General features: G+C 42.6%; 2 protein-coding genes across 5 annotated transcripts in view; one reads left to right on the top strand and one right to left on the bottom strand.

Moving 5' to 3' along the window:
- Nucleotides 1-353: 353 nt before the first annotated feature.
- Nucleotides 354-27330, bottom strand: rubcnl (rubicon like autophagy enhancer). Of its 2 annotated transcripts, XM_080903442.1 has the most exons (18): nucleotides 27237-27330; nucleotides 19037-19113; nucleotides 12352-12454; nucleotides 11692-12001; nucleotides 6704-6978; nucleotides 5865-5962; nucleotides 4944-5331; nucleotides 4366-4411; nucleotides 4165-4270; nucleotides 3836-3972; nucleotides 3657-3721; nucleotides 3208-3247; nucleotides 3000-3077; nucleotides 2700-2820; nucleotides 2385-2446; nucleotides 1903-2056; nucleotides 1386-1476; nucleotides 354-1205 (listed from the first exon to the last, which is right to left on the bottom strand). In XM_080903442.1, exons 3-18 carry the CDS (start codon nucleotides 12452-12454, stop codon nucleotides 1093-1095), a joined length of 2187 nt encoding a protein of 728 aa, XP_080759568.1. In that variant the 5' UTR covers nucleotides 19037-19113; nucleotides 27237-27330; the 3' UTR covers nucleotides 354-1092. The 2 variants fall into 2 exon arrangements, with proteins under 2 accessions (XP_080759568.1, XP_080759569.1); XM_080903443.1 differs by lacking the exons at nucleotides 19037-19113; nucleotides 27237-27330 and having other exon boundaries at nucleotides 12352-12532.
- Nucleotides 22388-27375, top strand: part of lrch1 (leucine-rich repeats and calponin homology (CH) domain containing 1) — a 103732-nt gene continuing 98744 nt past the window's right edge. Inside the window, exon 1 of one of the 3 annotated variants that reach the window (XM_080903445.1) lies at nucleotides 22388-23129. In XM_080903445.1, coding sequence (XP_080759571.1) covers nucleotides 22913-23129 — 217 coding nt within the window. In that variant the 5' untranslated portion in view covers nucleotides 22388-22912. The remainder of the gene's footprint in view (nucleotides 23130-27375) is intronic. The other 2 variants (XM_080903444.1, XM_080903446.1) reach the window with 2 other exon arrangements.

The following is a 27375-nucleotide window of genomic DNA, read 5'->3' on the forward strand; positions in this document are numbered from 1 at the left end:
AGGCCAGAGTTCCAAGATTTAGCAAACAGGATGGGTACAAAAGTATTAGGAGGACGTATTAGGATGATACAAAAGCAGTCTAAATCTGGGCCACCTGGTCCAAGAGGTGGTGATAGTTGACAGTGCAATTACTCCACTAAATTATAATTTCCTGTTCTGACACATCATATTTGGGCTCCACGGCTTTTCAAATGAAAACATTTTGCTCTACTACAAATTTCTGACGGCTAGCGGTACTAGCTATGTTTCATTTTATATGATAAGCCTATAATATATAGCCACTGTTGGGTTGAACAAGGAAATGGCAAAGTTCTCAATAACTTTTCACAAGTAGAGTTGTGGAAATTATTTTTATTTTCATTATATGAAAGGACAGTATCACAATTGTAATGTGCACACTGCATCCTGGACAGAAACAGTTGCATTTGAAACATCTGCTGCTGCTAAAAGGACATTGACTTTCTGCAGGCATGCTGTAGACTTTGTGTTCATATATAAATTATGAAAGAAAATTAATGTGCCCTCTTTGGGGATTCGTGTCAGTGTTTGTGGGACTGTAGCTTCAGGTTTGTATTGTTGACTGGAATCTACATGAAAAAATGCATCTCAGGCCATGTTATGGAATAACGCAAAAGAGGTTAAATAGTTAGTGTACCTAGTGGCTTTCTTCAGCAAGAGATTAAGTAAGTAATGTGTAATATATTATTTCTGTTGAGCAACAATCCTGACATGAAATATCGCACATGGAAACATCGCAAGCAGCTATTGAATGGATATGCTGTCCATCAGCATTACACTGAAAAGTACATATAACCTGCCAAAAATGGGAAAAACAGTTTTGCATAATTTAAGTGCTTTATCTTGTTTTTTGAGGTACAATCACTCTCGTGCCGATCAAATTTCCATAGGAAATATTAAGTCATGTAAAGGAATATGCATGTTTAACAGTGTGGTTTAAGTAGTAAGAGATAAGCAGGATGAGAGAGCAGAAACTTACTGACATATTAAAAGTGTTTTTATGTGAAGTTACAGAAAAGAAAATGCAGCTAAAAAGTGTTAAATGAACCACTGCAACACAGAACAGCTGCAGCTTCAGGTGTCACTCTTCATGGATTCATTCCGACGGTCTTTCCGAGACTGGATCCGTGCACATTTTGGACACTTTTTCACCACAAAACACTTTTTGTGAAAGCAGGCTTTGCACTCTGTGAAAGACAGAAGATATTCATAGGTTTTATGTATCCTGCATATAAACCCAGTGGCAGCATATTACTTGTTATATTTGTGGGGGGGTTGTCAGAAGAATATTATGAAGTTGTACTAAGTCAATCCTGGTTTTAGTCTATAGAGGAACACAGACTGCATCTCGCTTTGTCTATGCTCACCTGGACAGCGTTTACATATGTCTGTCTGAAAAGGAAAGATGATGTCTTTCTCTCTGCAAAACTCACAGATAAAACCTCGGGCAAGACACAGCTGTGTGAAAGAAGTGAGAGAAGAAAGTCAAAATGATTTAATTTCATACAAACATTCACACGTTTTCCTCCTCTAAACATGTGTTGTATTCCTGGCTGTATTTAACTGAAATATTGTCTGAAATGTTGCGTACTTGTTTAAACGGGCACAAGGATAGGAGTCGTGAAAAGCTATTTCTTTAAGTCATCATTTACATATTAAGTCAGGTGAATGGGCCTGAGATCTACAATCCCTAACTTTAAAATACATTTAAAATTAGAAATGCTTTTAATTTAGGTAAGCGGCAATAATATTTAATTACCAAATGCATATCATCAGCACTGGAAAATAATAACACTGTCCTTAGGTAGAAATGTACTGTCTGTACTTTCTAGCTAATAAATAACATTAAAGAGGCCAGGAGCCATCTGGTTCAGAATGACTGACCTCACAGTTTTCCACATGAGTAATGGCAGACTGCAGCACTGCTTTGGCCTGTGGAACCAGCTGACCCTTCTTCACCTTCTGTAGGTCATCCATGGAGAAGAGGTTTGACTGCTCCCTCAGATGAGCAGGGAGATGCTCCAGCTCAGCCAGCACACTAGGACACAAACACAGGGCAGATTAAGTTACTAAGTAGTTACTAGACCGTGTGTGAACTAGTAAATCTTATACCTAGCATACAGTCACGGCCAAACTCTTTATTTATTTACCATTAAAAGGTTTTTGAAACTTAATAAATCCTTGTAATAGTTCTTTAATATGTGATAGAAACATAAAAAAATACTCAGCAAATTTAATGAAAAACACATTTTGATCCACTGCCAAACCTGTAAATGAAGTAATGTCTTTATTTTATAAAACAAGGACATGAGCTGTTTATACATACATACAATATATATCAACTTTGTATTATCTCCAAATGTTACCTTTGTGATAATCTGCAGGCTTTTAGCAGCTTCTTGATTCCCAGCAGCTGATCCTGCACCTCCTGATGGGAGGATAGAGGGACATGTTAAAAAGGAATACAAAACTAAATGAAAACAACCTAATAGTTTGTCATTGAATTTCAGTATCGGCTTTGAAATCTAATTCCACAGACTACTTACTAAATACAGTAAAAGAATAAATAAAATGCCAGGATTCTTCCGATGGCTATCGATATGTTTTTAAATGTGAATGATTGCTTTCAGGCATCTATGATCACGGTAAGCACAACAGTAATAATTTAGTCATTAACTCACCCTAAACCTGTCCAGTTCTTTCACTTTACTGTACAGATTTTTACCAACACAGGTCAGGTCAAACAGAGGCTGCTGCCACACTGAATCCAGCAGCTGTTTGGAGAAATCACTCACAGGGTACCTGAAATATCAGGATTATTGTGAGTTATGATGATGTTACAGGGTTTAGAAGTGCACTGCAAGTTATTTAGAAGTAATTTACATTTACAAGACATTTAATCATTTCAGTTTTCTATATGAATTAACTATACATTTAACATATGTTAACAGTTACTATAATATGTTGTCTGATTTGATCACCTGCCAAAATCCCAGCAGGACAGTACTCGACCCGGAATCACAGCCTCTGAGCCGCTGTGACAGCAGTCACAGAAATATCTGCAAAAATGAATAACAACAGATCAATGATTCATTTGTAATAACTTCATTATTTAAATATAGATGGTTTAATATCTGATTGCAGGAAAACTTAGCTCATATTTGGGTAATAACATGTTATTTTCCATACCTGCCGAGGTATTCACAGTACCGCAGTTTCTTGATGTACCCTGGTGGGAGACAGAGAGTCTTATATTTGGTTTTGCTGCTTGTTACATTGTGAAGACATGGCTGAGGCCTGTGTTTGGTATTTACTGGTACTCAACCTTGATTACTATAGACAACAATGATTTCAGTGAGGAACAGTTTTTTACATTTATTTATTCCTTTTTAAGAAATGACAAAGTTACATTTCACAGAATGACTTTGAGTTTTAGACAAAAATGCTGAATACAGTTGTATTAGTGAAGTGCATGACTTATAAATCTCTCTGCTTTTTCGGTAATGGAAGCATTTTCTGACTATAGTTTATTCTCCTGTGGAGGGATTAAAAATGGTTTTATGAATGCGAATGTAATGTTCAGATAAAAACTAAAACAAAAATCCTCTGCAATTCATATTATGTAATGCAGTACTCACTGGGCTCCACCTCGGTCCCACAACCTGCACACAGGAAGTGTTGCGAAGCCACTACCTCGCTTCGTCTGAACAAAGAAAAGAAACCCACACACATTCAGCTCTAAATACACAATCATTTATAGCATCAGAAATAAACCATTTTTCCGCTGCGCTGTTGTGTCATCACATATAAATGAGACCTGTGCGTTGGCTGGACCGTGAAGATGATCTGGAAACGTGGTGGTGCCCAGCTCAGGGATCCTCTCATCCTGGTACGCTGTCGGATCTCTTCTGTCAGGCTATCGCTGCTCACCGCCACATTTTCTGTACCCGGCAGCTGGTATGAACAGGAAGAACAGAGGATACTTGTGGTCATTTCTGGAGTCCAGTCCCAGCAACGTGTAATAAATATGCGGGAAAGTTTTCTTTGTCATCAGCCACCAATATCTTATTATATATTTATCTTGCATTAAAATACCAAGTTGAGAAAGTGTTATAGTCATAGTTGATTTGTGGTTGCTGTTCTCACCTCCTGAAGCGAGCTGCGAAGGCTTTGCCGGCCACGCTGAAGCTCAGTAGAAGGGAGCCAACTTTTTTTGAAATCCAACACCAGCTGCTGGGCTAGCTGCTCAGCACTGCACCATGGACATCATAGATTTAGTCAGATTTAAAAGAACAAGCGCTTACATTATTAAAATGCATGTTTACTGAAAGGAATAGGTTTTCTTACTTTTTTAGAGACTCTCTCTGAGTTAGTGTATGATCAACTCCACAGTCTGAAACAGAAACACATAATATGATGATTATGTTTATTCTCGTTTAATCCAATATTAAGAAAATAATTTCTATATTTAGTTGATATAATAATGTATATGTGTTGATAAATGTCATAGAAAAAAAACAACGTTTAAAACAATCAGTTCCTGATATAAAGTCAGTGAACACTAGGGGGGAAACAAATACTGTAGGCTTCAAATTTCCAAGCGCAGATAAAATCTAGATACGTTCACAGTAAGAAAGCACTTTCTGCTGATCAAAGCATGTTTATATGAGTTCTTTGTTGCTTTTGACTCAGATGGAAGATTGGTGGAAAGGAACAATCAACCTGTTGATACCATCTTCACAGCATTTAGGCTGTAAGAAATTAGTCATCCTGTAGCTTTTTAGTCTGGCTTTTTGTCTAAAAACATTATCCGGACAAAGTTGGGACAAAGGAAGATGTAGGACGACCCATTCCTGGTCAAAACAATATGTTTGATGAGGAACTATTTAAGGAATGTGTGTTTCATTAAAAATAGAATTTCTTACCTTCGAATCCGCTGTCAGTGGAGAGCACAGACAGAGTTTTCATTTGATGTTTAGGCTCATCCTTCCCTGCTTCCTCCTCCGCTTTGTCCTGTGTTTGCTGCTCTACACATGGGTGTGTTTCTCTGTGTGACATCTTCATGTCTTCATCAAGATGTCTTCGCTTGTATCTCTCTCGTCTAGGATCAACTCTGCTGTACTTTACTTTATGCCTGTGTAATCTAAATGTCTGCTTCTGTGGCGAACTCTCCTGTGCAGAGCTTTTATGTCTTTCCTTGCACATCAGGCAGTTTGTGTCCATCGTGGAACGCCACTGATCTAAGCTAAGAGTCCATTTTGCATTTTCGAGCATCTCCAGCACCATGTCCACCACAATAAAATGAGCGTTTTCCTGCACACAGACAGACACTGGTGAGACGCTGCTGAGAGCATTTGGCACCTGTCTGCTGGCACAAATCTGGCTGTGATTTCACATTTCTATATTTAATGCCAAACACTATAGTAACCCGATTAAAGGCATAAAATGAAGTAATTCATAAGTAATTCAATAAGGTAAAAAAAAAAAAAAAGTTCAGTGTCTTAGATTTACATTTACATGGTCTAATAGTAACAGATGGATAAAGATATGTGTTTATTAATGGCATGCTAAGGAGGATTGTTGATATATAAATGATAAGTTAAGCACTTGCTAATACCTTACTGATGTTTAATAGTGGGACATTATTCTACCACCTTTAATTTCATATATCTGTAGCTTATAATTTGCAGTTGTATGACTCAGCCAATAATTTTTAAAATAAGCAGCTTGTTTTACAATAGAAAAATAAAGGGGTGTGTCATTAGCGTTTTTATATTTACTTTTATTAATTTCATTGCAAAATAAATAAAACTGTGAATGACTGTTGGGGGGAAAATGTAATGTACCTTTTCCAGTTCACAACTGGTCTTGTAGATCTCTGCAGGGGATGCTGGGATATCACTGCTGCTTCTTTCTTTGCTTTGTTGTGTTGAGGTAGCGCATCCTGATGAAACACACACACACACATAAATAAACTGACTGGGTTTCTAGCCTTTTTAACATTTATATGTTTTCAGTGTTGCTAACGTCAGGTTCATATTTGCATTCAGTGCACTCAGTGTATCACTGTTACTGTCTGCTCAGTTCTATATTTTTATTCTTGGGCTTTATTGAGAGTATAAACGTGGGTATTCATAAAACACTAAAAAGTTTTCTCAAGATTATGCCAAAGGAAAAGGTGGCAATATAAATGTGTACAAAGGCCTACAGTCAAAGCCTGGAGTAGCTTTACATGTTTCACAGTTCAAAATAATCCCTATTTATCGTATACGTTTTCCCTGAATCCCTGAGTTTACACTCATGCCTTGAATCCAGCTTCTTTCTGATGTCCTTCTCCTCACAGAACTTTCTCTTATTCTTTTTTTTTACTTTTACACCTTACAAGTACAGTGTGACGTCTGGGTTTTTATGAGTTGTTGCCGTCAACTTTTATGTCTCTTAACTTCATCACGCTGAGATTCAGAAGTGTTTGTGGTACATTTGAAAGACGCCATCCTAAATAATCTTTTCCCTTATTAAAGAAAATCTGCAGCTCAAAACCGGGAATGAAATCATAGAGTTAGTGTGTTTTTGGACATGGTTAGTCTCCTTATAGGCACAATAAAACTGCCAGCCACCCTTTACTACTTGACACAGCTGAAAAATACAAAACAAAAATCAGTAAACCCCAGTAATGCTATTTTACCTGGTGTGTTGTTGGGAATGCAACTACTCTGGGTCCGCCTTTTATGCTCCTCAGCTAATCCCTGCTGACCACTGTAGGGAAGGTGGAGGCTGGGAGTCAGAAGCCGTTTCAGATTTGATGAGATAGAGGTAGAGCTTTGCTTTTTAGCCTTCTCCACTGCGAATGACAACTGATAGGAGCTCGGTTTGGATTCCAGATCCTCCCCACTGCTGGATGTCGACCACTCCTGGGGACCCAGAGACGGTGAACCAAAGACAGGAGATGGTGGGTCCGAGCTAAAAGCAGAAACATTTCACTTTAGATGGAGAGGTTTCAAAACAATGCAAGTGAAGATCATCCAAGAAATAAACACCAAATTAAATGTTAACCATTAAAAAGCACATATTGTGCATCACCTGACAAGCAGCTGAGTGGCATCAAATGTTTACTCATCACTTTAACAAGTAATTAGTTGTTAGTAGTTAGTGTGAGCAGTGAAAATAGTATGTTCACTGTATTTTCAACAGAAACATGAGGAATATCCTGTTTCTTCTTTTTACTTTGAGGCATAAAACCATAGCTGCAGAAATAAAATAAAGGTCTCTTTATTTACTCATTTCAGTTCCTGTTTGCTCATAGGCTCTTGGCAACCACACAACTTTCATGACATTTACCATAAAGTATCTCAAATGTCAAACACTGTGAGTCCTAAGCAGTAAACACTGGCTCCTGCTGCAATTATTCACAAGAAGTAAAGCTTGTTGTTTACATATACAGCATACTGTGTAGTGTTAACATGAGCTTATTAGTTTTATTGTGTTACTTTACCTCCAGCAGCCAGTTATCCCACAGTAACTGAAGTCTCTAAAGCCTTAGCGCCATCAAGTGGTGCTAGATTAACACTGTGGTAAGCAGACTGTGCTATATTCCTATTCACTATTAGGTATGAGGTGACCACAAAGCAACAACCTAAATGTGGGGCAAAGAGTGTGTGTCTGTGAGACAATGTGGGACAGCTGGTGAAATGCTAAGAGAGGGCCTGCACTTTTCATGTGTGTAATTTAAAAAAATAAACACACAAACTAAAGGACAAAAATACTCATTCATATGAAGGAAATTTTCCCAGCCTGCTCACTGAGGAATGCAAGGTTGTGTTTTTCATGAGGCTTCTTTCGCTTGTCTGTTCCCTTTTTCTATCCCGATAACTAGGAACTGTTGTGCGTACTGAGCAGTCTGGTGACTTTTGGTTTCAGCAGGACGGCATTCACACAGCACCGTGTCTTATTTAGAGCAATACATATTTTGTAAAATTGGCGTGTGCTGTGTTTAGTTCGCGTTACAGCTGGAACTCAGTGAAGCTGCATTTCCTTTTCTCTGAGTTCGACTCCACTAAAAAAGGCAAAGTTGTGACTTTAAGGTTATTTGTTTCTTTTCCCCATTTATTAGCTTAGTGTAGACAGTAAGTGAATCTGCATATTACCTAGATACATATACGGTGAATAATGTCTCCATAGGTCAAAAAACACTTTTTCTTTTACAAAAATGTACTTTTGGTGTAGTTATTAACAGATTCACCTGACATGGAAAAGCTTTGAGACCAGGAGGAAGCAAAAACAAAGATTCAAGGGAGCCCAACTTTGTGTCTTCCTACTGCTTATCACAAATCAAAGGATTACATCAGGAAGGGCCAAATCAAACATGCAGATCCATCCACTGTGGACACCCTGTGGGAAATAAGGGTGCAGCCATATAAACTGAAAACTTAACTCTAACTCTCCTTTAATTAATTTTATAGTTATCAGATCTATACATGACTAATGATACCTTTTTGTGAAGCATCTTGCAAAACTAACTGAAGTGTCCTAATTTTTTGCTAAAGGATGCATAAAAGTATGCAATATAGACAGTTTAGTGAAGTGTAGAAGAGGCAGAACAGGTTAGTTAGCTGTACCGCTGTGGAGGTTCCAGTGATGCACTATGTTGGACTGGTGCAGGACAGGCTGTGGTGCACATGTTAGGTATTATTTTAATAATTTCTACCTTTGCTACTAGCTTCATATTGTGTAGGACTGGGATGGACCATTAAATTTCCCAAGGGTGGGACTGTTGTGTTGAACTGCATCAAAAAGCTGAACTCAGTTCGGCTCAATATTAATATTATCTCTATAAATGGCCACTGTCTGTTAAGAGTAGATGTTACAATTTGTCAATGCAAATGTGAAATAAGCACATGCCAACATTGTATCACTATAATCAACATTCCCACAAACAATTGTGGACAAAGTGTGTTTTGTAAAATTTCCAGATTTTCTGTTTATAGTTTAATTACATCATTTGCAGTTTTGAAAATGCAAAGGAAAGTCACATCAACAGCAAATGCAAGATTTGCTTTCCATTGTGCATATGAGAGCTCTGGAATGTCCTTGTCACAAAATTTCTGCTCTGTTTTTAGCACTTTGCCTACGCTGAGCCACCTCCCCCATGTGTGGGAACCTATGTCACCATGTTCAGTCTGATGTGCCTACAAAAGTGCAACAAACTGTCGGTGATTCAATGCTCCTGCCCTGATGAAATTGACTATTTTAGTTACAGCATCAGAAACCTGATTCATTTTTAGCACTGACTTACACTGCACGTCCTGCTGTATGATACAGTTCAAAAATACCAGTTCCTGTTTTTGGTTAATTTCATTTTGCATCTGCTTCAAAAGCAGATTTGAACAGCCATAGTTTGTAACATCAGCCTGTTTGTCCCATTGCAGAGCTTGCCTCTCCAATCATGCCTTTCACTCAACACATTCCTGATAGCTCCGCTGTCCACTTTTCAACTGAAAATCCAGATTTCCTGCAAAGGTGTTGAAAGACTCTTGATCTTGCTTGGAGAGTGGCATATTCTTAATTGCTCCTTTCCTCTCAGGTGCAAAAGAATTCACCAAACATTCACTGATAAACTCCCCATCAGAGTATGAATTACAGTTTTAGCGATTTTGTTGGAAGTAAAAATAAAAAACTGGATGATTAAAGATTGTTAAAGAAAAAAAGAGAAGGGCTTGTTGCTTGTGTAGCTTTGCTAGCAAAGGTTCAGATGTCGAGTTCTTGTATTTCTCAATCCTTAAACATAGTAATCTGCTCCAAAAACCACACACATGGCTTTACCTGTGACTACAGTAAATAAATACTTAGAAGACTGTGTGTTAAAAACTCTGCATCAGGGGGTCTCAAACTTAAATGAGCTGTAGGCCACTGCTGCTACTGTCATTTCATGTGAGGGCCACTGTAGTGTTCAAAAAACAAACAAATAAGAAAACACCCACAAATATTTCTGAAAATCTAGTGTTTTGTTCGTTTTTTTAATAATTTCAAATATTGTATCACAAGACAAAACTACAAACAGGAAGACTTTTTTTGTGACTCTTAAATAACTGAAGCCTTTTATTGAACTACCAAAGAAACAAATCGGTAAACTGTTTCTGACCAGACACGTGGCAGCACTTCAGCTATGATAAGAATGCAGACATAAGTGTACACATGAGTTTTTGACTGCTAGTGAAAACTGTCTTCTTCACAAATAACTCTCACTAAACTCAATCCCTCAACATGTTTTTACTCTCTGTTCATATTGCCTTCATATTAAATAGCTTTTTGCTTTTTAAAGGACTTATTTTAACATTGCAGTCAACAACAAACAAATCTTCCCTAAAAAAAAGGTAACTTCAAGAGCCAAATTGTATTATATTTCTTCACGTCAATATACAGGCCTCAAGTAGGTGTGACGTGGGCCACAAGTGGCCTCTAGGCCGCAAGTTTCAGACCCCTGCTCTATATTCTGCATCAGTCTTTCTGACATATTTCAGGGCCAGCAAACTCGAAGTGGCATTTACTTGCAGACATAAATGCATGTTTTGTTTTGTTTAGTTTTTTCATATCATCTTCACAGCAAAAGAAACTAAGTTCTATTGTGATTTCCCACAAAATGTAAGGACTGTTTGCTGGCTGAAATGGGACAAACTGGGTGTATATCTATCTATATTATGCTTAAATCCCAATTTCCAATTGGCCTCACACTGGCAGGGGCAACCAAATGGGCCAGGTGGAGCCCGGGGCCATACCATACTCTGGGCTGATCTAGAGGTCTGGAAATCAGCCTTTTAGCTCTCTGCTTATGTCTTATTTAAATCGAGTTAGCCCAAAGAACAGAAAATATCAGAATAACAGCACAGCACCACTACACCCAATTATAGGGTTCCCCCACCAGCCGAATCCCATTTTAACTCCTGGTCCTAAGTATCTGAATAATACAAGTGTTAACATGTTTTATGCCACCTACAGTTTACCTGTGCGTACTGAACTGTCGCAGTAAAATCATGTAGCATGCAGCTTTGTTCAAGTGGACAAAGTTGTTGCTTTGTGTGGATTCCAAACAGCTAATGATAAAAGTCATTCATGAACTGTAGCACTCAAGAGAAAAGACTGAATGACTCATGCACAACTCTTACTTCAAGTTTGATACGATAGTTACTGGTTTGCCCATCATCACAGCTTACAGCTTATTTTAGAAAAGCATCACCTAACAAAGCACCTTTAGAAACGTAATATAATCGTTTAGGCTTTGTCTTTTTTTACCCATGAAACCCTTCCCTGGTTTCTTCACCCCCAATGAATAACAACAAGACTTTAGAAAAGTATCTATCTTGCAGTGTTGCCCTTTAAAAGTTAGAGTCACTCAGAATGTGGGAGACAGTTTCAATATGTTTGAGGAGGCATTGTGTTTTTTTAAAAGCACACTGCACTCTGATCGCTCTACACACTGCTCAGCCACAACAGATGCTTTAGCTGATAGGTGTATCTCACCGCACTTTGTTATTATTTCTTATATAATTAGTCGTATATTCCATCTATGACACATGTAGATCTGTGTTTCTTGGTCATTTTTTTATTTGTTATGCAATCATTTGTAATAATGATATTGCTGAAATGTTTTGTAATGCTTTGAACATATATAGTGGTTACCTGGGACTAGATGTATCATTTACTCCTCCGTGCCAGGAGATGGGCCTGCTGCGTCTGGAAATGACCGGACTGCTCCGGGGAAGGTGGAATTTTTTATCCTCTGGATCCAAAAGAGAAAGTTCCTCTTTGCTCTGGATGTCAGTATCTGTCAATACTATGTTGCCTTTCTTACACTCATCACTCAAACCCTCACTGCTGTGGCTGAGTCTGTCTGACTTGGAGTCAAGGAAAGATTTAAAATTGAGGCAATTGACTTTTGTCTGCTGGTGGTGATGGGAAGATGATGAATTTGCTTCTGCTCTGTCAGTTTCTGGTGGTGACAGAAGGAGAAGTGGGTTAGAATCCATAGCAGCTGACTGTTGTGTTTGGTAGCAAAGCAAAACAAGGGAGACAGCAAAGAAAAAGTTAGGCCTGATCAATATGTATTCCAAAGGCATTCTTCGTTTTAATTGCACGTAGATTTTTGGAGCTGGAACCAGAAACAGAGACTGTTCTGGAAAAGATATGTCCAGATAATTTCAAGCTAAAAGCCTAGAAGTTTTAAACTAAAGCTTTGCGATAAATGTTTCAGTAACTCTCTGGTGTTTCCTGTGTGGTGGCGGTCATACGTCTTTCAAGATGCCTAGAACAGAAGGTTTACAAATATGTGCTGGATCTTACCTGTAGATGCCATTGCAGGGCTTTTTGACTCCACTATGTCCACATACCAGCTGACATACTTGGAACTATACAGAGAGGAGGACATGGTGCTGTGGCTTCCCATCTGTGCAGAAAAAGAGAGGCATTGTTTCTCAATTACTTTGAAGCAAACTTCCTGCTGCTTTCAGAGCAGAGGCAACACAAGTACCAGTTGTGTTATTGACTAATGGTTGTACAAGATCAGAAAGTATTAAATGTTCTGTAATATTGTGTAAGTTATTAAGCTGCTGAAAATGTTGGGAAGGTTTATTAGTTCTGCCACAATTTGGAACTGATGAGAATAAAAATAAATAAATAAATATACATATTCATTAGGCAAGGATATGCAAGATTGTAACCTAAATCTTTATCATAATGCAAATTTTAAAGTGTGAAGGTATCTCAGGGGAGAGTTAAAGATTTTTCAAATTTAAAACAATTACAAATACACTGTCATCCGAACTCCCAGTGTGGAGCAATGCATGCATTTCCCAGGAAATGTGGCATCATAGACTTTTTACTTGTGCAAGTCACAACTGCACAGAGTGTGTAGCTGAATTATTTCATTAGCTCAAAGTAGAGCAACTGTTTGTCTGTGCCATCAACTTCTCTGGATGTTCTCAATTCTTTCAACTGGCAAGTTATAAATATTACTACATCCACAGATGCTGATAACTGTTTGCAAAGGGGATTTAAGCATTTATGTAAAGAGTTAACAGAGTTAAGTGATGCATGTGTTTATATACACTATTCTTAATGACTTGTTTTGCTGCACAACTACTATAATGAAGAAGATCCTTGTAAAAAATAATATGTTTTTAAAAGTTCATACCAGCCTTATGAATTCAAATGGAGGAATTCAGTGTATTAAAAACATAAAACATCATACTAAAATAATGAGAATAGCAGAGTATTTATGTATAACCATCGTTCAGAGGTATTTGGGTGTTTTTATAATGATAGTTTCTAAAACTGAACCAGAACATGGGTGTCTTTTAGGTTACAGCAGATGGGGCTGAACATCAATCGTTCATTTCAGTTGCTTTCAAAGACCTCACAAACTCTCCTGGAAAACAGCTACTGTGGCCAATACTTCATAAAAGCTAATACATGCTAGCAAAGTCTTTAGTTCATCTAGAATTAGAACAGTCTCAGCCGAGAAACTCCAACAACCATGTGCAGAAAGATCTAAGATCTAAGCTTTCATGCTTTGTAAAATAACCCAGCCTGTGCAGTGTGGGTGTGACTCTGATAAAAAAATGGGTGTTGGAGACATCACTCTGTGAGAATTAGCACTATCCTGTACGCAAGACAAAACATTAGAACTACGAAGCATATCAGTCTACATAAAGGTTATTGTAAAGACCTGACAGTGAAAGGTAACACTGAGAAACTTGTTAAATTAATGACGTTTAAAAAGTTATTTTATTGTTTGAACTCAAATTTTTTTTAAAAACTCGAACGCTTATAAAGCCAACTAAAACAAAATAAAAATACCCAGGACATGTCTTTAGTTTCAGCTGCTGTCAATACAACCAGATAACTACAACTTACAACTTAACTTTTTTTTTTACATGACTTACACGTTGTCAGGGTTCCTGGGTCGTTGACCCAGTGATTTCAGTTTGTTCATGTTCAGTTTGGTTTGCCACATTAATGTTCTCACTTCCTGTCTTTTCCCGTGTCAGCTTGTCTCCCGTGTCATTAGTCAGATTATGTTCAGCCCTGTACTCACCTGTTTCCAATCATTGTCATCATTCAACCTGTGTATTTAAGTTCCTCGGTTTCACCAGTTCTCTGTCGTGTCATTGATGTTAATGATGTATGTCTGATGTCGTCTGTATGTCCAGTCAGTCAGTCAGTCAGTCCTTTATTCATTCATTCAGTCAGCCAGCCATTTCCTCCCTCTGTACTGTTTGCTCACTCCTTCGGCAATAAACATCCACCTTCACCTACCTGCCTGTGAGTCCAGCGTTTGGGTCCTCCTTCTCTCATCCACGACACTACCCTTGACAGAATGACACGACCCCGCGTTGTGGACCCAGCGGACCCTGAACTTTTCGAGCGGCAGGAGGCAGCGCTCCTTCGCTGGACGGAGGGGCTTCGGGGAAAACAGCGGCTCTTCGCGGAGAGAGAGCACGTCTTTGAGGGGACTCGCCTGGCTCTGGGCGGGCCTCGGAGACGCCACGTTCCCCCACCTGCTGCCTCAGCTGCACCGGAGCATTCGCCGCGGAGAGTGGGCGTCACAGCCCAAGCTTCGGCCGCTCGCTCTCCCGCCGCTTCGCTCCTCGCTCGCCCGCCAGCCTTTTCACTCTCCAGCCTTTCCGCCTCGCCACGGCACAGCGGCTACACCTCCCATCTCGGCTCAGCGGAGGCTACCGCGCCAGAGGCTCAGCCGTTTACCCGGCCCGCTTCCTCTTCCCGGGGAAAGCGGCGCACACGCCGCCATAAAACGGACTCTGTTCAGCAACTCCCGGTGGTGAGTTCCAGTGACTGTTTTCCACACCCCTCATCTGATTATCCACTTAAAACACACCACAGACTCTTTTCCGATTCATGGGGAGTTTCCCTCCTTGAGGATGATGTGGACTGGGAAGATCTTTTTTGCTCTGGCTCCCCAAAGACTGTTCAGTCAAAAACTGTAAATAGTGGTGGCAGAAAGACCGGAATACAACCCGATAGACTTGTCAGTGTCACTCACCCAGTCGTTATTTCCACTCCTATCAGTCAGCCTACACCCACTCCAGTGCCAGCTCCCAGGAGGAGGGCAGCTGTGACCCAGTCTACCTCCACACCCGCTCCTGTTTCTCGGGTGGGGGTGACTGGTGTCCAGCCACCTTCTGTGCCTGTCCCAGCGCCCAGGCTGAGGGCAGCCAGAACCCAGCCTGACCTCCCTGGAGGCTTGGAAGAGCTAACCGGTCCACCTACTACTTCACCCTTTCATCCACCTCCTGATCCAGCTTTTCACGCCCTCGCAGTATCACTGGTTAGACTAGCTGAACTGTCCCCTGCCCAGGCACCAGCCTTACGAGCCCAAGCCGTAATTTTATCTCCGTCACTAGCTCACTCTTTAGCTCAGCCATTAGCCTCACCGGCCTCTGTTTATCCGTCAGTCTCCTTAGTCCAATCAGTTCCCTCACCTGCTGTCCAGTCAGTTCAGTCACCTGTAGCTCAGTCTCCACCTGTCCTCCAGTCACCTGTAGCTCAGTCTCCACCTGTCCTCCAGTCACCTGTAGCTCAGTCTCCACCTGTCCTCCAGTCACCTGTAGCTCAGTCTCCACCTGTCCTCCAGTCACCTGTAGCTCAGTCTCCACCTGTCCTCCAGTCACCTGTAGCTCAGTCTCCACCTGTCCTCCAGTCACCTGTAGTCCAGTCTCCACCTGTCCTCCACTCTTCTGTAGCCCAGTCTGCCGCCCAGTGCCCTGTAGTCCAGTCGCCTCCTGTTTCCCAGTCACCTGTCCACCATCCCGTCCAGTTCCCGGACCTGCGGCCACAGCACCCAGAGCCAGCTGTGAGCCTTCCTGCTTCTCAGCCAGGGGTTTCCGCACCCGCTGGCCCGGCCGCTCCTCAGCCAGGGGTTTCCGCACCCGCTGGCCCGGCCGCTCCTCAGCCAGGGGTTTCCGCACCCGCTGGCCCGGCCGCTCCTCAGCCAGGGGCCTCCGCACCTACTGGCCCGGCCGCTCCTCAGCCAGGGGCCTCCGCGCCTACTGGCCCTGCCTGTCTCCGGCCAGAGGCCTCCGCGCCTGCATCGCCCGGTCAGGCCTCTGCCTCAGCTGCACCCACGCCCGGCCCGGCCTCTGCCTCAGCTGCACCCACGCCCGGCCCGGCCTCTGCCTCAGCTGCACCCACGCCCGGCCCGGCCTCTGCCTCAGCTGCACCCACGCCCGGCCCGGCCTCTGCCTCAGCTGCACCCACGCCCGGCCCGGCCTCTGCCTCAGCTGCACCCACGCCCGGCCCGGCCTCTGCCTCAGCTGCACCCACGCCCGGCCCGGCCTCTGCCTCAGCTGCACCCACGCCCGGCCCGGCCTCTGCCTCAGCTGCACCCACGCCCGGCCCGGCCTCTGCCTCAGCTGCACCCACGCCCGGCCCGGCCTCTGCCTCAGCTGCACCCACGCCCGGCCCGGCCTCTGCCTCAGCTGCACCCACGCCCGGCCCGGCCTCTGCCTCAGCTGCACCCACGCCCGGCCCGGCCTCTGCCTCAGCTGCACCCACGCCCCGCCCGGCCTCTGCCTCAGCTGCACCCACGCCCCGCCCGGCCTCTGCCTCAGCTGCACCCACGCCCCGCCCGGCCTCTGCCTCAGCTGCACCCACGCCCGCTGCAGCCTCAGCTGCACCCACGCCCGCTGCAGCCTCAGCTGCACCCACGCCCGCTGCAGCCTCAGCTGCACCCACGCCCGCTGCAGCCTCAGCTGCACCCACGCCCGCTGCAGCCTCAGCTGCACCCACGCCCGCTGCAGCCTCAGCTGCACCCACGCCCGCTGCAGCCTCAGCTGCACCCACGCCCGCTGCAGCCTCAGCTGCACCCACGCCCGCTGCAGCCTCAGCTGCACCCACGCCCGCTGCAGCCTCAGAGCCTTCGTCCGCTGCAGCCTCAGAGCCTTCGTCCGCTGCAGCCTCAGAGCCTTCGTCCGCTGCAGCCTCAGAGCCTTCGTCCGCTGCAGCCTCAGAGCCTTCGTCCGCTGCAGCCTCAGAGCCTTCGTCCGCTGCAGCCTCAGAGCCTTCGTCCGCTGCAGCCTCAGAGCCTTCGTCCGCTGCAGCCTCAGAGCCTTCGTCCGCTGCAGCCTCAGAGCCTTCGTCCGCTGCAGCCTCAGAGCCTTCGTCCGCTGCAGCCTCAGAGCCTTCAGCCTCGCCTGGGTCTGGAGCTAAACGGCCATTTTCTAGACCGCTGGCTAGGCCTCTGGCCGGGCGCCATCGCCGTCGTGGGCGGCCCACAGACCCTCTTCGCCTGAGTGGCCGCCGTCGCCTTCCGCACGGCCGGCCCCCCGACCGCCTTCGCCTGAGTGGCCGCCGTCGCCTTCCGCACGGCCGGCCCCCCGAACTGTGCCCACGTCGCCGCCGTTGCTTTCCACGCGGTCGGCCCCCGGACCAGTGCTGTCGCCGTTGCCGTCCGCACGGTCGGCCCCCTGAGCTGTCTCGTCTCGGCCGCGGGCCGCGTGGACGCCCACCTGAACTGTCTCGTCTCGGCCGCGGGCCGCGTGGACGCCCACCTGAACTGTCTCGTCTCGGCCGCGGGCCGCGGGGGCGCCCACCTGAACTGTCTTGGTGTGGACTCCGTCCCTCCGTCCTGGGCCCCCTCCGCCCGCCCTGTTCTGGTTTTTTTTTTTTCTTCTTTCTCTTTTGGCCGTCGGGTGCCGGCCTTTGAAGGGGGGGGTACTGTCAGGGTTCCTGGGTCGTTGACCCAGTGATTTCAGTTTGTTCATGTTCAGTTTGGTTTGCCACATTAATGTTCTCACTTCCTGTCTTTTCCCGTGTCAGCTTGTCTCCCGTGTCATTAGTCAGATTATGTTCAGCCCTGTACTCACCTGTTTCCAATCATTGTCATCATTCAACCTGTGTATTTAAGTTCCTCGGTTTCACCAGTTCTCTGTCGTGTCATTGATGTTAATGATGTATGTCTGATGTCGTCTGTATGTCCAGTCAGTCAGTCAGTCAGTCCTTTGTTCATTCATTCATTCAGTCAGCCAGCCATTTCCTCCCTCTGTACTGTTTGCTCACTCCTTCGGCAATAAACATCCACCTTCACCTACCTGCCTGTGAGTCCAGCGTTTGGGTCCTCCTTCTCTCATCCACGACACTACCCTTGACACACGTAGTCAGTTCTGCCTAACATAATGCAGAGGTTAGTTGGTGATTTAAAAAGATAAGAACTTTCCTGACATCACTGTAGCTTATTGGTCCTGAGTTTAGGGCACCCTGATGGCCAACTTCTGCTTTTTTACTTTTTTTTTTTTACTTCTACCTGGGAATAAATGACAAGGCCTGCTAGAGGGGGATTTTAGGCTAAAACATGATCCATGACGATCAAATTGAGGTGTCACAAGTGGTTACTGGTTACATTGGTACTGAAGTGTTGTGAACCGAATGTCACCGTCTTTGAATCTGAATAAAGCTGGAATGTTTAATCAAAGATGAGAAATCAGCGTAAAACACAAAAGAACTAAATTAAATGAGAAAATGTAGCACTGAACAGCCTTCAACGTCATTAACAGACCTCACATCCAACTAAAACTACAGTTATTTTATAGTCCACCCTCTGTATCCTCATAACACACATATACAACAAAATGTATCCCCAAACAAATCTAAGAAGTGGATTTCAAAGATTTGAGATTTTTAAAAAAAGGAAGAAAACAGCCAAAGATATTTCAGTGCAAATACAAATGTATTACTCTCAAAGCGACACAGAAAGCAGTTTCTACATGAGCCCTGCTGATTAATCTCTCTTATATATCGCTCATATATCTTCAAGGAGCTGCTTCGCTTTAATCAGCAAACAGAGCTTCCTGTATGAATGCAGAAGTAGATTCTAATTGTAAGTGATAATGTCTAAAATATTTCCCTTTTTTGTTTCAGTCAAAGTAAAAAGCAACACGTTGGAAGCAGAGAGAGGGGGGAAGGCAGACAGCAGAAGCAGCACTGACCAGAACACAAAGCTCAGGCTACTCACCAGTTAGTGACTCGAAGAGGAAACCTGTCAGTCTGGTGAAGGGAAGACTAATGCGAGTCTTCAAAAAGCTGCGGCAGCTGGAGAGAAAGGAAGAGGGCTGGTTGGTTTTCAGCACTTCCTGTATTTAAATCAGGTTTGTATTTTCTGTCAGTGCTGGGCTTTTTTTCCACTAAGAACAGAGACACCAAGAAGCTCTCAGTACACCGCACAGCACCTTACCACAAAATTACCCTAAATATGTAATCTGCCACTTAAAAAAACACAGGCTTCTGACTTTTTCTCAACTATTTAATAACAGGGAGTTGATTCATTATGTATTAAGTCATGCTTTTATTTTAGGAGCGTTCATAATACATAACACATAACATATAATTAAAATATTTCTTGTTTCTTTCATTCTAAAGAATGAAGGAACATTTAATGAAATATAATCAGATCGATTATAGGAGCAAAAGTGTTTCCTTAAACCCATTGCAGGTCTTAAATGTTGTGTTCAAAGGTTCCTCAATTTAAACACCGTCACAGACGCGAGTGCAAAGGTTTCGTTCAGCAGCATATCTTACGTGACATTTCTCAGTGCTCAGCAAAGGCTGGCATGTTAGCTGGCAGCTGGCAGAGGTGAAAGAGGAAGTTCTAGTACAGAGACAAGTATCAATGGCCGAGGGTGTTGTTGAGACGTGATCAGATTGAGACACTTACCTCCAGTCTTTACCTCCAGGTGGCAGCATTTCAGAGCCCAGACATAGCTCAACGTCAGTTGACATTCGGTTGATATTTCAGAACAATTGGTATTTCAGATATAAAGGATGCAACCAGGAATTGTCTGTCTGTCTGTGACAGACAAGCGAACCTGTCTGTGTTCACTTCATATACTGCATTTCCATGGAGGTTTGGATGTTTCAGTAAACTGCTGCAACATTTCCTATTTTCCTAGCAACATGAGAGATAGCATAGAACTTTTGCACAGTACTTTAGACACGGTCAAGTCGACTGGTGAAATTCAAACCAGGTTCTGAAGGGGGGAAGTGATTTAAATGTTTTCGTGATGCTCAGGACTTTTTCAGTTAATTTTTAACTGCTGTAACAAAGAGACCTTACAACTCTGGGATGAATAAAATATATTTCAACTTTGCCATGTCTTCTCTTTAAGGGGTAACTTGATCCAGTAGACAAAGCAAGACGAGTCATCTGAGAAAACTCTTATAAGTCTGATTTTAAACTACAAGTCTAAATGTAATGATTCAGTAAATGTTGTAAGTAAATATGGCTGTTTTTATTAGTGATTATGAAATAAACATTACAACTCATTTGTTTGCTTTAATAAAAGATAAAGATAGATGACTGAGTCTTTTTGGGAAAGAAACACCGAAATCTTAAACCGCAGCACTTCATTCTTTCAAGCATGAACATCCAGAGATGATTTGAATTTCACTTTAAGTGTATACTATTGCATATTTGGTGTACTTCCTCATTTTTTAGCTGGTGAACATGAATACCAGACTTTGTAGTCAACAACAACAACAACAACATATGTTTTGATAATGCCATTCAAAATGCCATAGAAAGTAGGGACTTGGTCTGGAGTCAGTGTCGTCTATTCCTCTGTTATTTTGTGGCTTAATCAGATCTCTTTCATTGTTATGAAGACCACATAATTGACTTACAGTGAGCTCAACTTTTTTGTAACATAGTCACTATTTTGGGGGTAAAAAAAAAGTGCTTAAAAAGGAAACACGAGCTACACATTTCCTGAAACACACATTTTTACATCCTGGTACCTCATTGACATGACATCACTTTATGTCAGAAAATTGTGATATCAGAAAGAAAAGAAAGCTCTAACTGGTAAAAACGTTTTTTGTGAGAAATATTTGAGTCGCTTCTTAAACGTCTTCCTTCCACTGCTTCGTGTTACTCCCCTCTTCTCTGCTTTGACTTTTATGAAGATAAAAAAGGACATATGTAATTATACCCATGTGGAAAATAAATAGTAAAAACTTATAAAAGACTTGCATAAGATGTGGCCTACTTCATACAGTGAATCATAGAAGGCTTATATGATTTACTCATGAAAGTGGCCACTTTCTCATTACTTTCATATATTGTTTTAGTAAGTATCCAAAACATCCAAGTTTCATTTATATAATTTTTCAAGGGCTCTTATATCTGTTTTCAGTCCTGTATGCTTTTCACACAAGTTTCACACAAGACAGATACAAACTTTATAAGATTTATATATATCTTTTCCATATGGTTAAACTGTGCATGCAAAAAGCAAACTGGCTAAAAATTTGCAATAATTATTGAGTTTGAGTTAATCTGTAAGATGTGTTGTGTGTTAGGTTAGCAAAGGTCCTCACAAGTATGTAAGTATGAACAAGTGATGGTGCTCAGTGTAATCAGGGGTCAGCACTGTGCATCATCTGCTGATGCAAGCTTGTTATGTAATGAGCTGACTCAGCACTTCCTTCTGATTCCCGGTGGGACTCTCTCATTATCACTCATGCACACACACACACACACACACACACACACACACACACACACACACACACACACACACACACACACACACACACACACACACACACACACGCTTCATGTACACAGGATGGTTGTAAATAAGGGTTTTTGGCCTGCAGCACGAATCAGTTTCTCTCCTCTCATAGAGCTGCTTTCCGGTGCTTTAATCTCAAACAATAAAATTTGATCAAATGTATATTTATGGTTCATTTATTGTTCATTTGGAACTGGTGACATTACTGCTCATAAACTGCAGCAGTGGTGTTGCAGATAGTGTAAATATGACATTAAAAATGAAGAAAAAATTGTGAAGGTTTGTACCAATTGTTAAATCTAAAACTTACACAGAGAGAACTTACATTACAAGAGAACTGTAGTTACAATCTTCTATACACTTTTCACTGCATTGTTAGTAGTTACTTATTCTTATATCCTTGCTAAAGGTAACTGGTGTGACCTGGATATCTTGGTCTCAGCAGCCACTTTAGTCAAAAGGAAACCACCATAACTTAAGCACAGGCCTAACTGCAAAATAGGACACCCAGCCCTTTAGTCTTTAAACCTTGTGTTTTAAAGCAAAATGAAAATTTCTGAGATAACTAACTATAACAGATATAACAGAGATTAAACTCTATGAGAAAGCTTCAGTGCGCGAAATGTGTTTGTCGCTTTTGTCCAGCAGAGGTCACTGTTCATTAAATTTCAGCCCCACTTTCATTTTCACTGCCTTTCACGGGCCGCAAAAGGCTAGTGCGCAGCCGCACTGAGTGAAAAAAAAGAAAGAAGAAATGCGGCGTGAGACCGGAAACACTGTTTTCAAAATAAAAATCGTAGCGCAGTAGAATATCGTCAGTCATCTTTATATAATAGATTATAAGAACAGAGTTGAGGCCACATAACCACTTACACAATTGCATTAACAGTGCTTTACTTATACATTTGCAATCATGGTATATTAATTCCCCCTCGTATCTGGATTTATAACCACATTTCAATGGTAAGACCTTTACATTTGTGTCTGAAATATTTAATTTGAAATTTAAAAAATGAATATCTAAATTATACCCGAAACGGCTTCGTATTTATTATTTCATTCCACCGTAACATTGGCCTGGTCGGTGTACAATTTTGAAATTTGTTCCCCGGATGTCGCACCGTCCAACTGAGACGCTTGACGACACGCGCAGACCTCCAGGCAGACGCGGCGGCGACAATCACGAACTCAGAACGCGCGGCACGGCCACGGACGTCTGTGAAGTCAGTGTCCCGCTGTTTACCTGAACGTAGCCAACCCCGCGCGCTCTCTCGGACATAACCGATACACGGACACGCGCAGCGGAGAGGCGGAAAATTATGGCGATGTTGGGACCGGAGTCGGCTCGCCCCCCTCTGGGTTCTTCTCCGTTAGTCCAGGCTCACATCGGCAGCGCCAACCTGCCTCCCAACCGGGGCTTGGAGCGGGCGCTGGAGGAGGCGGCGGCCAGCGGCGTCCTCAACCTCAGCTGCCGAAAACTGAAGGAGTTTCCCCGGACAGCAGCCAACCACGACCTGTCGGACACGGTGGAAGCAGGTAGGTTGTTCTTTGGTGTATTGCACTCCCCCAACAGCCCATCCCGGTTAGCTTTTAAGAAGGGGGGGCACACCGGTGCTGGGCGGTAACTGCTCCCCGCTATAAACGCGTCACGGCGGCGTGGAGACTCCTTTAAGTAACCGCTGGACGTTATTTACAACATTGGCATTTCCGTTATCCACGAGGACTAACTGAGCGTTTGCTCACGAAGCTGCACGGGTGGTGTGCCGAGCCCTCAGCCCTGGTGGTGTTTGCAAGTTGGAACTTTGGCTTCACCTGAACCGGATGCACAGTTGACTTTAACCCCTCCACTGAGTTGTGTTTAGCCTCCTGACTGGCCTCATTGTGACCTGAGATTTGTTCATTATTGAGAGAACAGTCATAGGAAAAGTTTCAAGTTTCCAAATGACTGAAGCCCTGTGTTTATGGAGGGCTATAGTGAAAGTGGGCACTGGAGCATTTATCACTGATCCGACTGTTCAGTGGAAATCCCCACTACTTCCTTTTAATCCATTACAAGATGTAAACAGGCATGGAGAGTTGGCTGAACCCCGACACATTCAGTCTGTGCTGTTTTAGGCACAACATAGCTATTTTCTTTCCAACCCAATCCCCTATCACGTTAATTACCAGAACACAAAATGTTATGTGTGTGAAGTTTTCTAACATAAAGGTAAACAATAAAAAAAAAGATGTATTTTTGCGCTGTAAAAGCTGAAGGAAAGGGTCTTTAAGAAAAGCAGATGTTGTTTTATATGAGGGTTCTTTGTTACAAAGAAGGCTTGATATAGGAGTCATGAGTTTAAATGTGTTTGCGCTCTAACAGACCAGTTACCTATCCATGTCATAGACTGTAGGTAAAAGATGGATGTAGCCACCATGCAACCCTCAGTTGCTTACTGAAGACTGATTATGAAGTCCTGAGCTGAGTTTTTTGTTATTGTTGTCATGTTTTGATACTAGACAAGGACAAAGGGGTGGAGCTGACTGTGAAAGAACTATGCATACACCTAGGGTGATGTCTTGTGATTCATAAATAACTAGCTAATTAGCATACCCTAAATCAGGGGTGTCAAACTCAAATACACAGTGGGCCAAAATTCAAAACTGGAACAATGTTGCGGGCTAACATTAATATTTATTGAAAAAAAAAATATTTATTGAAAAAAAAATCTTCCTCCAGATATAAGAATGAATCTTTTCTTATGGACTCAAACAAGTTTTGCTGAAAAACTGAATATGGAACAAGCAAGGCTTAATACTAAACGATATATATATTAGCTGTGTAATATCAGTAGGCCAGCTCTAATAATAATTTGGTATGGCTTCGCGGGCCAAATGTAATTACACTGCAGGCCAAATGTGGCCCACGGGCCAGAGTTTGACACCTATGCCCTAAATAATCCTGATTTATGACTCTAAAAATGATAATAATTTGGATTTAAACTTGAACTTTATTCAGTATGATCCAAAATCAACAACCAAGCCCATAAACTCATCAGGAAAGTGTTTACTCTGGTCAGAGAATAAAGGAGTCGAGGGCAATTTTAATGAACTTCTGTACAACATATGTACATATATGTAATAGCTTCCTGTCTGTGTGCTGGTAAGGCTTAAATTTGGCTCTGTGGCTGCATTAAAGGACAATAATATGACTTGCTAAGTGAAACAGGCTTTTCAGAAGTTTGTGCCTCAGTCTTTGTGAATAAAATTATAGTGTGGGTTTAATATGTTATGTAGAACTAACTAGCAGTGTTCTGTATCTTTGCAATATATGTGTACAGGCTATAGAAGCAGTTAGCTTATGAAGTAGCGCTCCACTCTCTTTTTCATATGTGATCACTTAGGACTTAAAAATAAATAAATAACATGGTAGCAGCCAAAATGCTAACATTGAGCTTTCAGTGTAAGGTCCTAAACCAATGGCTGATGGCTGCTGGTGGCTGCATCCGTCTTCTAAATACAGTCTATGATCTTGGTGTATAGGGCTTTGGAGTTGACGTCACGCCGCAGTGCATTGTGGGATTGCGGCGCCATGTCAGAAGGCCACAAATCAAAACAAACACACTGTGTTGGAAGCGGGACTGCCAGAACCTTGCTTAAAATCAACGCAAAAGACAAAGGGCTGTATCGTGACCGTTGCGCCCAGACGCCAAGAGATGGTACTTGGAAAAAATAGCGTGTGGACCCGTATGAAATAAGGCAGTGGAGTGGAAACCCAGACAGCCTACCGCCGTTGTCCTATCCCGATATCTTCGCTTACCCTGTCTGTGGAGTCAGCGCATACACGGCCAATCTTTTTTGGAATTATAAATTCCTGGAGACACACATCTAGTTCTAGTTGGGTACAAGATTTGGCCGTTTTTAAGCCTCCACGTTGTGAGTACGTTGACCATATGACCAAGATACAGCCAGCTTGCCAGCTGTGCGTTGCCATGTAAATAGTTTGCATTTCATGTGTATGTACTTGCTAATTACAGGTGAACAGATCTTGAATAAAAAAAATAAACATACTTTTCTTTTCTGTTTCATATTTCATATGCCTGCAATAATGCCAAATAACTCCGTCAACATGACGTGATTCTATAGCATCACACATTACGATGTTTTATCTAATTATCTATGACCTCAGCGCATTCGAAATACACTAAAAGCCTATTAAGAGAGATATGAATTTATTTAGGACTCACCGGAAAGAAAATGCTGCGAGCAAACCAACAAAAAATTGGGGATGGCAGAGAACTCGATATCCGCTCATCTGACCGCTGCAATCCAAGCCTGACATCTTCGTTTAGTAATATCGGATACATGAAATCCCTCCCCTTGCCTCCAGGAGGGGAAACGATTAAAAGTGAGCCCATTTTCCAGCTTCTTGCCTTCCCTATCGTGTGATCTAACGTTGCAACCGACAACGCAGCACGTACGAACCATAGCTGACACTTCCGTGTACTTTCTTTGGCCTACTGTCATGGTGGGAGGGGGCGTGGCCCAGCTCCCGTGACATCACGCTCCAAAGCCCTATATTGTGAGTCTTGATAAGTATGGCCAGAAGCAGGACTACCTTTATCCATACTGGGGTTCATGATTGGCATTTTCTTATTGATACATACCAGGTCAAACGGAGTATAGGATATAAGGTGCAGGTCTCTGTGGTTATCAAACAGTCAAGTTTTCATCACTGACCTACTGCCCTGATCCACATAAGTTTTCAGTGTTCGCTCTGACATCATGTGGATTCATAAGGTTAGATTTGGGGGCATGGTGGTTAAGCTGATTTGCTGTACTGTGCAGGCATTTTATCTTTCAGCTTTTAAAAGTAGTAGAAACACTGGGTTAGACACGTGCTCTAAATGTTGCCTGCTAATGCCGTTGGCAACAAAAACTAAGTTGTGGCTGTCTTTGCTCTTCAGAGTAAGTGAATAAATGGGTTGGCTGTGCTGCAGTGAAGACAAGTGACGTTACTTTGCTGCACTTCGGTCTCTAACTTTGTTTATGTACACTAAAAAAGAAATGTGGATTACGTAACTGCTGCGGAGCTCACGTTTACAGAACCATACACCCACCCACCCACGCATGCATGCACACACACGCACACCGCAGCAGCAGTATGAAGTCAAGCGATAGAAGTGATGGCAGTAAAATGAGAGTGTGAAGATTGTGTGCTACAGTTTAACAGCGTTCCTGCAGTATATATTAGGGATTCCTGGTCATGGACAAGACTTTGTGATCTGGGATGTTTTGTGTCACTTACATACCAAATGACCTTTAGAGAATCCTTCTTATAAATCTAAGAGGGTGCTTGTCCTGCCTCTTATCCCTAAGAGTCAGTCAAGAGAAAAAAAGAAAGCAGGTAAAACTGGGCCCTAACAGTTTGCAAGCTGTAGATGTTTGTGTAATATGTGTCAGGACGCTGAAGGCATTTTCCTTTAAAGTGACAAGATGTTGTTGTACAAAAATGTTGTTGCAGAGATTTATAGAATTGCTGTCAAGGGCCATTGAATCTGTTCTGGCAGCACGTGGTAGCAAAACTTCTTACTCCTAACACTCCTAACACTCTGTTTATTTTTTCTCTTTAATTTGATGCCAGTTTATTTAATGCTTTCTTACCATGACGGTCTCAAGGTGCATCATCCTGATGTAGTGGCTTACAGATCCATCCTGGAGGAGACAGAAATCCCATTGGGGTTGTGTCAGGAAGGGCATCTGGTGTGAAAGTCTGCCAAAACAAACATTCAGCGTTACCTGC

The sequence above is a fragment of the Rhamphochromis sp. 'chilingali' genome (assembly GCF_963969265.1).
Source record: "Rhamphochromis sp. 'chilingali' genome assembly, chromosome: 14".
Lineage (NCBI taxonomy): Eukaryota > Metazoa > Chordata > Actinopteri > Cichliformes > Cichlidae > Rhamphochromis > Rhamphochromis sp. 'chilingali'.

What these genes read in the sequence shown, in the direction of transcription:
- rubcnl (XM_080903442.1), bottom strand. Translation starts at nt 12,454, where the DNA reads ATGGGAAGCCACAGCACCATGTCCTCCTCTCTGTATAGTTCCAAGTAT. An exon ending in CATTCCCAACAACACACCAG is followed by an intron (nt 5,963 to 6,703) that starts GTAAAATAGCAT and finishes GTGTTTCATCAG; the next exon opens with GATGCGCTACCTCAACACAA. An exon ending in AAGAACTGGACAGGTTTAGG is followed by an intron (nt 2,447 to 2,699) that starts GTGAGTTAATGA and finishes TCCTCCCATCAG; the next exon opens with GAGGTGCAGGATCAGCTGCT.